This window comes from Pangasianodon hypophthalmus, chromosome 17, assembly GCF_027358585.1.
Source record: "Pangasianodon hypophthalmus isolate fPanHyp1 chromosome 17, fPanHyp1.pri, whole genome shotgun sequence".
NCBI lineage: Eukaryota > Metazoa > Chordata > Actinopteri > Siluriformes > Pangasiidae > Pangasianodon > Pangasianodon hypophthalmus.
In genome coordinates, this window is record NC_069726.1 from 20,872,489 (window position 1) to 20,887,476 (window position 14,988).

Below are 14,988 nucleotides of genomic sequence, written 5' to 3' on the forward strand. Positions count from 1 at the left end.
AAATCAACAGTTAAGTACAAACCCTAAAAGAAAAATGTTAAGTGCATAAATCCACAAAAACAAACCTACAGGTGATGTACAGATTAGAGGACAGCTAAATCATTGTGCCTTGTGTATTAATCTTTTAGTAAAGTTGTGCGTAAATGTTTCGTAGAAAAAAAAAAACAAAAAATCAAGTCCATCAGGTTTTGCTAATTGTCTTCGTATTCACGTGTGCACTGATAAATGCCAATCAGCCATAAATTACAAAGCGATTTCACGGCACCGAAGATTTGCATTCAGTCACGCCCACAAAACTCCATAAAAGGCAATGCTCACTGAGAGCTGAAAATGTCGAAACGATGACGGAGTGCATTGTGCACTAAATCTTCCAGTAATGCAGCTCAGCCATCGCAGTGCATCGGCTACCAAAGACACACACTATTGCTGTCCTCTTTTATTGGGTGCCATTACTTTTATCCTAATTGAATAGCTAGTCTTATCTGTCTCAATTTATGAATCGTTTTGAAATGCTTACTTTCTGAGTTTCACATTAGTGAGTCTCCAAACTCTAGAGCAAACATAGGAACAAAAATGTTTTTCCACCTAATGAACACCACAGGAACATTTTTTTACACAAACAACCGACAATAAATTTGTTCGTATCCAGTTTGATAAATTGCATGCAAAAGACAAACACCACAATAAAATTTCAACTTTATATTTCAGCATATTTGTTTTTAAGCTTAAAAATGAACACAGCACAACTGTTATGGTCAATTTTGTTCAGCATTCATATTTTTTCTGTAAGTCTGATAAACGTTTTTGACAATTTTAACGCAAAATATTTAGTGGATCTTTCCGTGTGCATTCACACTACAGATTCAAACAACCAGATTGTTTAATTTCACTGTAACTGTTTTATTGTCGGTACAAAAACAAGCAGTTGAGGCAGACACGGATGATACCAGGCTAATTCTGACGAGACACAGTACAGTAACGGTGATGATGAAGTCCACCATGAAGCTCGAGCTTTCTGTGACTGATCCTTCACGTATTCATCACTGATGGTGTTTAAATGCGGACTGCTCACTGTGGTATAGACTCGAGGTTCTCCTTCAGTCGCCGTGTCATACTGGGCAGCAGGTTGAGGTGATCGTCCACGCAGCTGCCCACGCACTTATCCATGAGAGCGCGCACTGCAGGCTCCTTTGCCCCCGAGTCGAACAGGTCTTTGGCTTTATCGTTGCAGTGCATAGTGCATCGTGTGAGACGATCCTGATAGACAAACGGTTGATATTAATGACATATGGCAATAATTACCAAATATACAATGTTTCAATGATATTGTATTTTAAAATATTATATAATTTAACTGTATCTGTGTGCCATTTTTAACTGAACACTTACAGATGTATGGGATTGTTTTTGCATGAGGGATATGTGCTAGCTGCCACAAAAAAAAAAAAAACAAAAAAAAAAACAAGAAACCTTAAACTATTCACAAACTTTTAGTGTCTTCTTGCAGAAATGCACTGATGCATGCTGCTGGTTTGTTGGAGTCAGAAATTGATTGGGGATGAAATGTGGTAAATTTGTAAATTTATAAGCTGATAGAACTGTGTACGCGGTGACTCTGTGCTGAGCCGAGGATCTCCATGAACTGCATTTATAATAAATCTATATTAATTATAATATAGAGTTCTGGATCATACAGCTCTGGGTGTGAAAATGACAACCACGATTAGTTTCTCCATCATCTGAAGTCTTCTGTTGGTTTGTTATCCATCAACACATCGTTTTCATCAAAATAAATGATTCTGATTGTCTTTCATTGGATTGGATAAAAAGAGCTGATAATACATTCTCAGTTAGACATTTAGGAGTGTTAAGGACTGATTAGGAGCTTGTGAACACACCACAGCACAAACTCAATCCACCATATCTACCTTTACTATGAAATGTCTTTTTCTTCTCTATGACTAAAGTAAGACGTCACTGTTCGAAATAATTTCCACATCATGTCAGTGTTACTGGCAGACAAATGCCTCAGCATGGACGCACTGCTGTGCACTTACCTGAAACTTTTCCAGCTCAGTAGTGACCAGTCCCTGCGCTTTAGCCAGAGGTGTGTGGCAGCGATCTATACACTCATGAACCTGACTCATAGAGTCTGTCGTGCGCTCGCAGCATTCTGCACTGCACCGGAACATCCGGCCCTGAAAGTCACATTTAAACAGGTCAGATGATACATTCAGATTAATATTATTATCCCGATAAAACAGGTGAGAACATGTTAGCTGTATCTGTAGGCAAGGTGTAACTATGTGGCCGCATTTTTGTAATCGGGTTCAGTCAGATTCCAGGACAAGGAAATACGGGTAGCACTATAAATTAATCTTTTGTAATAATACACCTGCCGTGATGAAATTAGCTGGTTCACTGACAACTGATAGTTCAGTGGTGATGGTAACGCTGCTGTGCCCTCGAGCAAAACCCTCAACCTTCAAATGCTCAACGCTGATCAGACTGCATTACAACTCGGTTACTTTGGATCGCTTTCGAAGATCTGGGAAAATTTTGGAAGTACGTTCGTATCTTCCACTAGATAAATAAAGCGAGCATGAATGTCCATGCTTGGATATTACATACAGTCAGGTCCATAAGTATTTGGACAGTGACACAATTTTGGTAATTTCGCCTCTGTACACCACCACAATGGATTTGAAATAAAGCAATCAGGATGTGATGGAAGTGTAGACTTTCAGTTTTAATTCAAGGGGTTTAACAGAAACATTGTATTAACCATTTAGGAATTAAAGCCATTTATTACAGAGTCCCTCTATTTTCACAGGCTCCAAAGTAACTGGTCAAACCAACATAATCATAAATATTGGGATTATTTTTAATACTCGGATGTAAATCCTTTGCAATCATTGACTGCCTGAAATCTGGAACCCATGGACATAACCAGATGCTGAGTTTCCTCCCTTGAGATGCTTTGCCAGGCCTTTACTGCAGCTGCCTTCAGTTGCTGCTTGTTTGTGGGTCTTTCTGCCTTCAGTCTTGTCTTCAGTAAGTGAAAAGCATGGTCAACTGGGTTTGACTTCAGGTGATTAACTCAGCCATTTAAGAACATTCCATTTCCAAGCTCTTGGGTTGCTTTTGCGGTAAGATTTGGATCATTATTCATCTGTTCTGTGAAGCGCCGTCCTACCAGTTTTGCAGCATTTGACTGAATCTGAGCAGAAAGTATAGCTCTATACACTCCAGAATCCATCCTGCTACTTCTATCAGCAGTCACATCATCAATAAACACTAGTGACTCAGTTCCATTGGCAGCTATACATGCCCATGCCATAACACTGCCTACACCATGTTTAACAGATGAGCATGCTTTGGATCAGGAGTCCTTCCTTTCCTTCTCCATACTCTTCTCTAGCCATCATTCTGGTTTTATAAAATTACAAAAATTGTGTCACTGTCCAAATACTTATGGACCTGACTCTATGTTTGAAAGATGACCGAATAAACGAACGCATACACATGCTTTCTTGGTGGAAATAAAGAATAGTGTCATCCCGTCCCTGTTTACATCACGTACAGCAAAGAAGCTGCAAACTTTTAAATGGATAGCACTTTGGATTTTTCTTCAGCATGCACTATTTGACATTTCTGCTAAGGAACATCTATGAAATGTAGCACACGGTTCTTTATATTGTTCGAAGGGTGTACAAACTTTTGCATTCAACTGTGTTAAAGACCAGGTGTAAAATCTGGATCTGATCATTCATTATTCTTGACATGTTGCGAGTATGATGATGAGGGTGATGATGAAGATGATGACATAGATGATGATGAGAGTGATGATGATGATGAAGATGATGATATAGATGATGATGATGATGAAGATGATGATGAAGATGATGATGAGGGTGATGATGATTGTTCTGCTGGATTACAGCACTAACAGTGGGACAGTGGCTCAGGGTGTAGTAATCACACCAGGTGAGTGCTGTTACCTGCATTTTCCGGATGTGATCCCGCTCCAGACTCTGCACCATCTCCTCCACCGCGTGCTGCACTCGGGCTTGCTGCGCCTCCGCCATTATTCCTTATTTATTACTAGATAAATTACTGAATAATATAAGATCTGTCAATAAAACTAACCAGTCCTGACGTGTAGCTAAGCTAGCATGCCGTAAGAGCGAAATGAATAATAACTAACACAATGTAGCATTCACTGCGTCCCACAAAATGTCGTTAATTTTTTTAAATTATTGATAAATATTCTGAAAGGTCACCTCTTAGAAAGCAAAGGCATGTGAGACAGGGTTACAGCATGCCGCTTCCGGATTTAGGAATACGTTACTTCCGCCCTTTGCTTTCTTCTTCGTCGGCTGGTATTTGGTGCATTTCCGCCTCCAAATGGCCTGGAGCGTGGAGCATCTCCTTCGGCCATGCTGTAAACGCGTACATAGTCTGTATAGGGTCTGTGTCACGTATTTTATACGGAGAAAACTATTAAATATGAATAGAAATAAAAAAATAACAATGCTACGCAAGCACCACTACTAAAAACACACGCCATTTTCACAATATAAACCCGAGTTCCGGTGTACAGTCGCCCCAACACACACCCTTCGAATCTATCTCCTGCACTGCGATTGGTTGTTCAGCTGTCAGACTATGAACGTCTAGCCAATCGAAGTGCACATATTAGAAACGACAAGCCAATCCTTGAAAAGGGGAGGCGGGATTTTTGGAATACAGGTGGGGAAAATAACTTCTAAAATTCTGTACAAATACGATCAGTTTTAATCAGTTTGTTGCTGGAAGCGGTTGGGGAATATCCCAGCGCAACAAAAGACAATATTTTTCTGCTTTAGAGGTAGTTATTTAGGTAAGTTTGGTTAGTTAGCTAGCAGGCTAAATAACTTGTCCAGCTAGTTTACTGTAACTTGGCTGAATGCACGTGAAGGAACTTGGGGAAAGAGACTGAGATTTTATTTGTCAGATGGACAGTCAGATTTGCTCAAATCATACGCTTTTGTTTTTAACTGTTGACTGAAACTGAAAACAGCCTTAATTTATTATGTAAAGTTACAGTTTATTAGTGAATATACTGTATTTATGTGTAATTATATGATGGCATCAAGTTGCTGTGACCTTTGATATGGAAAAGTCTGAACTACTGATACAGATAAGATACAAGTTGTGTTTTTTTTTCTCCATAAGACATTTCATCAGGCTATCCAGTTCACATTGCAGTGAAATGCAGTGACATCCAGGAGTTCACATTGCAGTGACATCCAGGGGTTCACATTGCACTGATTTGCAGTGACATCCAGGAGTTCACACTGCAGTGACATCCAGGAGTTCACATTGCAGCGAATTGCAGTGACATCCAGGAGTTCACACTGCAGCAATTTGCAGTGACATCCAGGAGTTCACATTGCACTGATTTGCAGTGACATCCAGGAGTTCACATTGCAGTGACATCCAGGAGTTCACATTGCACTGATTTGCAGTAACATCCAGGAGTTCACATTGCACTGATTTGCAGTAACATCCAGGAGTTCACATTGCACTGATTTGCAGTGACATCCAGGAGTTCACATTGCACTGATTTGCAGTAACATCCAGGAGTTCACATTGCACTGATTTGCAGTAACATCCAGGAGTTCACATTGCACTGATTTGCAGTGACATCCAGGAGTTCACATTGCAGTGACATCCAGGAGTTCACATTGCAGTGACATCCAGGAGTTCACATTGCAGTGACATCCAGGAGTTCACATTGCAGCGAATTGCAGTGACATCCAGGAGTTCACACTGCAGCGATTTGCAGTGACATCCAGGAGTTCACATTGCAGTGACATCCAGGAGTTCACATTGCACTGATTTGCAGTGACATCCAGGAGTTCACATTGCAGTGACATCCAGGAGTTCACATTGCACTGATTTGCAGTAACATCCAGGAGTTCACATTGCACTGATTTGCAGTAACATCCAGGAGTTCACATTGCAGTGACATCCAGGAGTTCACATTGCACTGATTTGCAGTGACATCCAGGAGTTCACATTGCAGTGACATCCAGGAGTTCACATTGCACTGATTTGCAGTAACATCCAGGAGTTCACATTGCACTGATTTGCAGTAACATCCAGGAGTTCACATTGCACTGATTTGCAGTAACATCTAGGAGTTCACATTGCACTGATTTGCAGTAACATCTAGGAGTTCATATTGCACTGATTTGCAGTGACATCCAGGAGTTCACATTGCAGTGACATCCAGGAGTTCACATTGCACTGATTTGCAGTAACATCCAGGAGTTCACATTGCACTGATTTGCAGTGACATCCAGGAGTTCACATTGCAGTGACATCCAGGAGTTCACATTGCACTGATTTGCAGTAACATCCAGGAGTTCACATTGCACTGATTTGCAGTGACATCCAGGAGTTCACATTGCAGTGACATCCAGGAGTTCACATTGCACTGATTTGCATGTTGCTTTTCTCCTTTTTTTTCCCTCTCAGGTGCTTATACCTGTGAAGATCTAAACCCTCATCATGTCTATGAGAACCCTAGCGTTCAAGGCTCTTCTGTTCCTTGTGCTTTGTCAGGCTGGACAGCAGGGTCTAGCCTCTGCCTCTGAGCAACGAGAACCTCCAAAGAAAATTGGTAAGCAAGTTTTTTTCCTATTTAATCATGTAGAGTGACGCTGTTCAATACACTTCACATCATGAAGCCCTTAATCTTAGACCATATAGTCATCCATCAGTCAGGGTATGTTTGTTGTCTGATATTTGCTTCTGTAGTTTTGTTCTGGAGCTATAGTGAACATCCATGTCACCGGAAAGCTTTTCTGTCAAAAAGAAGAAGAACTGCATTCAGTTCTTCTTTCCACTGTAGTCATCATTGAGAAACGTTCATTCAGCTCAGCTGTAAGACTCCTGCGCATTATATTATATTCTGAATAAATATTTACTGACTGTGGTTTTGCTTCACTGCTTTTAGCCATCGTCGGAGCTGGGATTGGAGGAACATCAGCAGCTTATTTTCTCAGGCAGGAGTTTGGACCCAGCGTCAAGATCGATGTGTACGAAGCAGGCACTGTCGGAGGACGTCTCGCTACGGAGAACATTGACGGACATGATTATGAAACGGGAGGCTCCCTGATACACCCGCTTAATTTGCATATGAAGCACTTTGTGGATAGACTAGGCGAGTTTCGATTGATTTGAATTACATACCCACTCATACACACACAATTTTGTCGTTAAGGAAAACCCTCAATCAGAAAACCCTTCACATGGTAAAAAGGGAGAAATCAGCCTTTAAAGATTTCAGTGCAGTAGCATGGCGGACATTTTCAGACCCAGGGTCTGATTTACAACAAAGAACCGATTAGGCTTATGTCCATTTCGCTGCATCTTGTAGCTATCCAAACACGTGATCATAGCGTGACCTTCACTGTGTGGGGAAATCATGCTTGGCTAGCAAGGTTTTAGACATCTTTTGAGTTTTTTAAGCTCACGTTGTTGCCCCTTACACTGTGATCTTTTCAGGAAGACAGCCTAGGCAAGTTTAAAAAGATGTATGATGTATGTTTTATGTTGATGTTTCAAAGTATGTTGTAGTCAGTAAAACGTGATTTCGGCCCATTTTTTGTCTTTTTGTGCCTCTGCCACTGAGTAAGCGATTCTCATTAGTGCGATATCTCAAGAACGAGTCGTTGAATGTTTGTAAAATTTTATATGGATTAAAAGATTTTATAAAGATTTTATATAGCTATAGATATATAGATAGCACCTTCATGTTCAGGGTGATTTTCTGGCTGTCAAAGACTTTTTGCTGTCGGTGCATCCGTGTGTCCATCCATGCATCTGTCCGAGTTAAAGGTCACAGCAAGGTCAAATGTCTGAAATAGTTTTTCTTTAATAGCTTCCTTCACATAGGTGGCGGAGGCGGAGGCGTCCCCGTCGGCATTGAGATCTACTTGTTTTTTTGCTGTTTTCTAGAATTTAGCCTCGGCAGCGTCCGACAGGTTTTCCCAGTGTGCCACACACTTATCAGAAAAAAATAAAATAAAAACGATTTTTCCCAAAAATAGAAGGTGCTGCAACTTACACAGTGTAGCGATGTCTGCTTGTATTTATATGAAAAAAAATACAAACATTAAAACGAACTGATTGTTAAAGTGAAATCACACACTTATGATTATCATCACTGATCATGATTGTTGCTGTCCAGATGTTTCATTCCAGCATCTTAAAAACAGAATTTCAGTTGCCAGTTATGGAACAGTCTCTATCTCTTTTTCTCCTTTTTTTTTTTTTTTTTTTGTTGCTGTGTTCAATCTAATGATCGTACTGAATACTGAAGTTCTCGGCTTCTCCATCAGGTCTGTCATTTCGTGCTGGAGTCCCTTCAAAAATGGCCATCTTTGACGGGAAGGGTCTGATGTTCGAGGAGAGCGATTGGTTCATCGTGAACTTCCTGCGCATGCTGTGGCACTACGGCTTCAACTCACTTCGCATGCACATGTGGGTGGAGGGGATTCTGGACAAGGTCATGAGGTGAATCATTCTCATCTGTAATATAAGGCGCAGTCCTTAAATATATCTCCACTGTCTGTATACTATACACTATATACTGTGATGATTAGCTTCAGGTCCAGGCTTCAGCAGCCACATTCTGGTGAGACTGACTTCCGTTATTTGTTAGTAGGAATGTACTGATTTCATTTTCTTCAGATTGAGGATGAGAACATACTTTTTGGTTCTTGTTGGTACTGATGCTGATATTAAACTAACTGTTTAGACACCATTTTATCAGGTTACTTTTACTGTAGGAAGATGCTGCCAGTGTTCCTTTTGGTAAGAGGAACGTTTCTCGCCGAACCGTTTCTTTAATGCAGTCGTCTCGTCCTGGCAGGATTTATCAGTACCAGCAGTTCGGCTACTCGTTCTCGAGCGTTGAGCGACTGCTGCATGCCATGGGCGGCGACGAGGTTCTCGCTCTGCTCAACCAGACGCTGGAAGAGGCCATGCTGGCTCAGGGCTTCTCTCAGGCCTTCATCAATGAAATCGTCACCCCGATATCACGTGCTAGTTACCACCAGAGCGTTCGCCTGCACGCCTTTGTTGGTACGTCTGCGCAAACCATGACGCTTTTACACATATCCTTTAGCGTTAGGCAAGGATTGGTTGCCTTGAGTGTTGCTGTAGATTTTGTAGTCTTTCCTAGTATTTGTCATTATATAATAGTATGATAGTCCAGATGAAACCGCATTGTACAGTAATTTCTCCTGCGCAGGTTCCGTGGCCCTGTCGTGCGCTGACTCGGGCCTCTGGGCTGTGGATGGAGGTAATAAGAGAGTCTGCTCTGGGCTTCTGTATCACAGCAAAGCCGAACTCATTCCAGCACGTGTGACCAACATCGCTATCAAAACGAGGCCCTCTAAAAGCGGTACAGCTCTCTTTTTATCAGCTATGAGAAAATCCACGCTTAGTTCAGGTGACCAGTGACTGACAGAGATTCAGATTTTGAAGACATGGATGATTCAGCTGTCGAATATAGTGACAGAAATTTTACTCAAGACATTTAGTATCATCACAGTCTTCATAGATTTAGCTACATTATCATTATAATGTAACAGAAATGTAAGTTATTAGAGAATATTCACATCTAACTCTGAAGGATGGGGACAAACTTCTGAACTGATGTATAATTTTGTGGGTTTGGTTTTTATTTTTAATATCTTAGCATTAATTCATAAACATGTTTAAAATCATGTCTTGTTTCTTTAAAATAAATGTTTAATTTTGTCCTGAGGGCATGAAAACACACAACTGTATATTCAGAAAATCCCCCTGACTTCCCCTTTGTTGTACCTCTTTGCTTCTACAATCAGGCACCATCGCAAACTTTTATGAAGTGAACTACGTTGGTGATTCTGGCTCCGCCCACTCCCTTTACGACATTGTGGTTTTGGCCACGCCCCTCCACCAGGGTTTGTCTGATATCAGTTTCTCAGGCTTCTCTCCTTCCCTGCCTTCACACTTTCCCGGGGCCTACCACCAGATAGTGACTACGCTAGTGCTCGGGCGTCTCAACGTCTCCTACCTGGACGCCAGACGGAATCCGAGCGAGTTTTTCGTCTCTGACATTTTAATGACGGAAAATGAGAATCTGGGCATCGCCAGCTTGAACTTCCTGGACCCTGTCCACATCACGCCAGGCTACTCACGCCCTCCGGCCAGCCAGCCAGCAGTGTGGAAGGTTTATTCTACCGAGCCCCTGACGGAGGAGCAGCTGAGGATGCTGTTCGTCTCACGAGAGCGTGTCGTGGAGAAGAGCTGGCTGGCGTGTCCTTCATACAGAGCGCCAGAGCGTCAAGCTCCAAGCTTCATCCTCCACCACAACCTCTATTACCTCAACCCCATTGAGTGGGCAGCGTCGTCGATGGAGATGAGCGCCCTCTCAGCGCGAAACGCAGCGCTGCTCGCCAGCCATCGCTGGCACGGAGACACGTCGAAGGTGGATCAGGAGGATCTGCACGCTCGCCTCCGGGGGGAGCTGTAGAGATGCAAGAGGCACTTTTACCAATGAGAATCTTGAAATCTACACTCCACTGGCTGTTTGAGTGAATTGTGTGTGTGTGTGTGTGTGTGTGTGTGGTGTTTTTAATTTGATGAAAAAGGTGATGCTAATTATCATAACATCCAAGGAGGCTTTCCATTCTAATTTCTTTTCTGTTGTTTTTCAGCAAATCATTAGTTTCTTGGACTTTCTTAGAAGAAAGTTGACTTATAAAGACAACTTTAAAATTCTTTCCCAACACTAGAGAAGTCTTTTAGAGATAAAGCTACAGGACGTTGGTCCTGGTGTCCTACTACATGGTGTTCGACCTAAATAATTCCCTCCCCTTACCCAGCTGCTGTCAGTCATCATTTAGTTTTTGCACTGAAGCAGTATACACTATATGGCCAAAAGTTTGTGGACACCTGACCATCACACCCCTGTGTGGTTCTTCCTTAAACCGGTTCCACAAAGTTAGAAGCGCACAATGCATGTGATGTCTTTACATATTCTGTAGCATTACGATTTCTCTTCACTGGAACGCAAACCTGTTCCAACACGACGATATCCCTGTGCACAAAGCGAGCTCCAGGAAGACATGGTTTGCCAAAGTTGGAGTGGAAGAACTCGAGTGTCCACATACTGTGGATAATATAGTGTCAACCGCTAATAATAGGGTTGTAAGTGAAGGTTCATAGGGCATCTGTTTGAATGAATGAGAGGTTTTTACTTTCGTTTCATCCTCCACATGGTTTACATATAAGGAATAGGAAGGTAAAGACGAAGCTTCCAAATAACAGATAGACAAACAAACACCTATGTAACCAACTCAAATATTCAGGTTCTTCACACCATCCTTGTAGATCAGTATAATAAGACAGAAGAAATTGGAATGTATTGCCTCCATGGACTGTTTTTAAGTTTAGTAAGTGATACTAATTTGTAAAGAGGAGGTAGTCTATAAGGGCTAAAATGCTTTGGGTGAAATACTCAGGCCACTTTCATTCTACTTTATATTACTTATCTTACTAAACAAACACTTTATAATACAGATTAGATGAAACACTGCAAAATCCTTTTTAAGTGATTTCTAATGAACTTCCTCTTGGCCTGATGGACTTGCAGCGAAACACTCCTTTAATATACACAAGCACCGGTTAATAAAAGCAAGAATCCGCACAGATGACCTTTTAACCTTGTTGTTTGGTCACGCTATAAGGCCATTTTTTAACCACTTCCCCTGTGTTGCTTCTGCTTTTACTGAAAAGTAAGCTACAGTGGCCGTGTTGATTTATGCGTTTTCTAGATACGTAAATTTGTTTTTGACTTTTCGAGATGTTTTGCTGAGATGTTAAGCATTAATTTAAAAACAATCCTTACTAAGAAATACAATTATACAACTAGACATTTGCAAATAGCTGGTTATAATCCACAACATTCATAACCATCAAAGATATTCTTCTGATTCCAAAATTGCAAACTGTGTCACCCCAAAGTGTAAATGTGCTGCACTACTTCTTTATTATACTTCTGTATAGTCAGTGTTATAGAGTTAACAAGCGAATATGTCTGTATGTTGATTGATCTAAGTGCTACTTTGTTTACCGCTGATGCTGTGAGCAGCCATGTTGCTTTGATGTCACTTGCTGAACTCGGACTTGAGGAGACCGTCCGGAGTTCTCGTGGAGGAATTTAGAGTCGAGGGGGTGTTTTCTGATGTCTTAAGATGCAGTAATGCTCTGTTTTTAATAGTCATTTATCTGTTAAAAAATGCAGATTCATGTAAAACACATGAAAGGATGCAGATATCAAACCAGCTTCCGCTGGCAGTTCATCAAATTTAACCTTACCTTTAAAACTCACAAAAGAAAGGCGGGACTTCATAATAAAAAAAAAATCAAAATTGATTAAATACTAATTAATACCTAGACTAGTGGTCACATGACACTTTTGTCTTCTTGATATCTTTTTCCACAGTTGCAAAAAATAGCATTAGCTGTTCACTGAACCACACTGAATCACAACACTATCAGAATAAACTGCTGTATAGGTGAACCTTTGTTTCCATTTGTTTCCCAAATCTCGAGTCTGATTGGTCAGATGTTGGTCAGGTGTTGATTAATTTTCTATAACAGCAGCTCTGACTGTATTTCCTACTGCAAGGCAAATCACTTCTTCCAATACATCTAATAATGTTTCTGTAGTAACAGCTAAAGTGAAGGAACGACTGTTTATAGCTGTTATGACGTAAGTGATAACAGGAACTAACTCGTTTTGTGTTGTGGGCGTTCCACAAAAAGTAACTATAAACAGATAAAAAAAAAAAAACAACAAATATCATACCACCCTGTTTTTGATTTTTTTTTTCTTCCAGTTATTTTTACCCTTAATGAGTTTTGAATGATCAGTACGTCGTAAATGTCCTCTAACCGAAGGTATAAAGGACGTGATTGTATGTGAAATGGACCTTTTTCTCCAAGGGTGTAGCAGAGAGAAGGTCCAGTGTGACCACTGCTTGAGAATTATAGTTTTTGTAATGAAATAAAACTAAAATTATAATGTATAAACAACAGATCAGTCGTAATTTAACAGTAATGGTTCCCACGTTGTTTTTCCTGAACTGAACTAAAGTGCCAGAAATGTATTCAATTCTTTCTATAACACACTGTATCAGTATGAAACAACACTCAGTGTTAAAATACACAAAAAGAAGCCGTTTGTGTTCTTATTTCTTTTTTTACCAGGGAGTGTCTACAGCACTGAGTGTCTATTATGTGGATTATGTTTTAACAAGGGTGTGATTTGTATTCATTTTAGTCTTGAAGTTAAAAAAAAAAAGTTTGTTAGAGTTCAGAAAAAAAAGATGTTGAATACAATGGTTCACTGTTCGCATCCAATAAAACATTAACAATAGATAACGGCGTGTGAGACTTCTGTAACTTTTATTTAAGGGAGTTTTACCCACGTATGACGCTGCGTAGCGTCTGTGACGTAAACCTGTACGTTCATTTCACTGGCCACTTTATTACACATTCTTGCCTTGTTGCTCCTTTTTTCCCAGCATGATGTGTGTTCAGGAAGAAACTCAAGAAATTCAGACAGTTTGAGGAGTAAGTTCAGTTTCACTATTCAGTTCAAGGTCCCACAATATAAATCTTTTTTTGTTTATTCATGCAGGTTTTTGATTTCTGTAACTACAGGATGATCACACCAGTCTTAATGGATTTCATTTGGAATAAAATTCACTGATAAAATGCTATTCAGGTTTTTATAATATTTATACACTCAATGGCCAAAAAAGCATTTAAATATTTAAATGTTTAAGTTCTAGTCTTTTTAGTTTTAATTTAAGGAAATGTTTCCTATTTATTTATTTATAATAGATACAAAATGTCTACACACTCCTGTTAAAATAGCAAGTTTTTGTGATGTAAAAAATTGAAACCAAGATAAATCATGTCAGAACTTTTCCACCCTCAGTGTGAAATTATAACATATAAAAATTAAGTGAAAAACAATCAGAAACATTTTAGGGAAAAATAGGGAAAATAAAAACGTTACAATAACCTGGTTGCATAAGTGTGCACACGCTTTTATAATTGGGGATGTGGCTGTGTTCAGAATGAACCAATCACATGTTCGGTGCAAAAAAAAAAAAAAAAAAAAAAGCACATCACCAAAAGAACACCATACCGATGGTGAAGCATGGTGGTGGCAGCATCATGCTTTAGGGCTGCTTTTCTTCAGCCAGAACTGGGGTTTTAAGATGGAGGGAATCATGAATAGCTACAAATAAATGCTGATTTTAGTGAAAAACCTTCAGGTTTTCTGCTAGTAAACAGAAGGGAATTTCACCTTTCAGCACACTTAGGCAACTGGCTTATTGTAAGATTTTTTCCCCTAAATAAAGTTTCTGATTGTTTTTCAATCAATTTTTATACGTTGTAATTTCACATTGAGGGTTGGAAAATTTCTGACATGATTTATCTTTTCTCATTTTTTTACATCACAAAAACTTGCCGTTTCAACAGGGTTGCTTAGACTTTTTATATCCATTGTACGTGAATGAGCATTGTGATGCTTGACGTTGGAAAAAAGCATTAAATAAATGCATGTCATTTATGACACTGTATTTTCATCACATTTTTTCACAATTTTTAGAATCATGTACCAAACCACTAATAAATAAAAAGTCACTATTTTTCTAAACACCACATATGGTCTACGATGCTATTATATTTTTAAATTATACTGAAGGGAAGCTATTTTCGGATATTCAGGCTCAGCATCGCTGTGATATGTTCCTGTATAAATGCACACTGATATTGGTATTGGTATTTATCTCATGAATTTTTGCTTTATGCATAATATTGCATTACTCTTAGTGCTTGTTTGTTTGGTCTCTGGCACAAAAT

The 14,988-nt window shown here is 39.9% G+C and overlaps 2 protein-coding genes across 5 annotated transcripts; one reads left to right on the plus strand and one right to left on the minus strand.

The window, feature by feature from the left end:
• Positions 1-680: 680 nt before the first annotated feature.
• On the minus strand, positions 681-4,487 carry fam136a (family with sequence similarity 136 member A). The gene is made up of 3 exons (XM_053241393.1): positions 4,002-4,487; positions 2,058-2,198; positions 681-1,257 (listed from the first exon to the last, which is right to left on the minus strand). Exons 1-3 carry the CDS (start codon positions 4,086-4,088, stop codon positions 1,069-1,071), a joined length of 417 nt encoding a protein of 138 aa, XP_053097368.1. The 5' UTR covers positions 4,089-4,487; the 3' UTR covers positions 681-1,068.
• A 139-nt stretch (positions 4,488-4,626) lies between these two features.
• On the plus strand, positions 4,627-12,908 carry pcyox1 (prenylcysteine oxidase 1). 4 transcript variants are annotated; one of them, XM_053241391.1, is made up of 7 exons: positions 4,627-4,752; positions 6,526-6,670; positions 7,007-7,213; positions 8,394-8,568; positions 8,927-9,138; positions 9,308-9,460; positions 9,906-12,908. In XM_053241391.1, the coding sequence occupies exons 2-7, from the start codon at positions 6,559-6,561 to the stop codon at positions 10,574-10,576; spliced, it is 1,530 nt and encodes a 509-aa protein (XP_053097366.1). In that variant the 5' UTR covers positions 4,627-4,752; positions 6,526-6,558; the 3' UTR covers positions 10,577-12,908. The 4 variants fall into 4 exon arrangements, with proteins under 4 accessions (XP_053097366.1, XP_053097365.1, XP_053097364.1 ...); XM_053241390.1 differs by having other exon boundaries at positions 4,744-4,882; positions 5,218-6,670; XM_053241389.1 differs by lacking the exon at positions 4,627-4,752 and adding an exon at positions 4,755-4,882.
• The last annotated feature ends 2,080 nt before the right edge of the window (positions 12,909-14,988 follow it).

Coding starts and splice junctions, on each gene's coding strand:
- fam136a (XM_053241393.1), bottom strand. CDS start 4,088: ATGGCGGAGGCGCAGCAAGCCCGAGTGCAGCACGCGGTGGAGGAGATG. Junction 2,199..4,001: donor ATCACATCCGGAAAATGCAG/GTAACAGCACTC, acceptor TGTGACTTTCAG/GGCCGGATGTTCCGGTGCAG. Junction 1,258..2,057: donor CTGAGCTGGAAAAGTTTCAG/GTAAGTGCACAG, acceptor TTTGTCTATCAG/GATCGTCTCACACGATGCAC.
- pcyox1 (XM_053241391.1), top strand. CDS start 6,559: ATGTCTATGAGAACCCTAGCGTTCAAGGCTCTTCTGTTCCTTGTGCTT. Junction 7,214..8,393: donor GCACTTTGTGGATAGACTAG/GCGAGTTTCGAT, acceptor CTTCTCCATCAG/GTCTGTCATTTCGTGCTGGA. Junction 8,569..8,926: donor ATTCTGGACAAGGTCATGAG/GTGAATCATTCT, acceptor TCGTCCTGGCAG/GATTTATCAGTACCAGCAGT.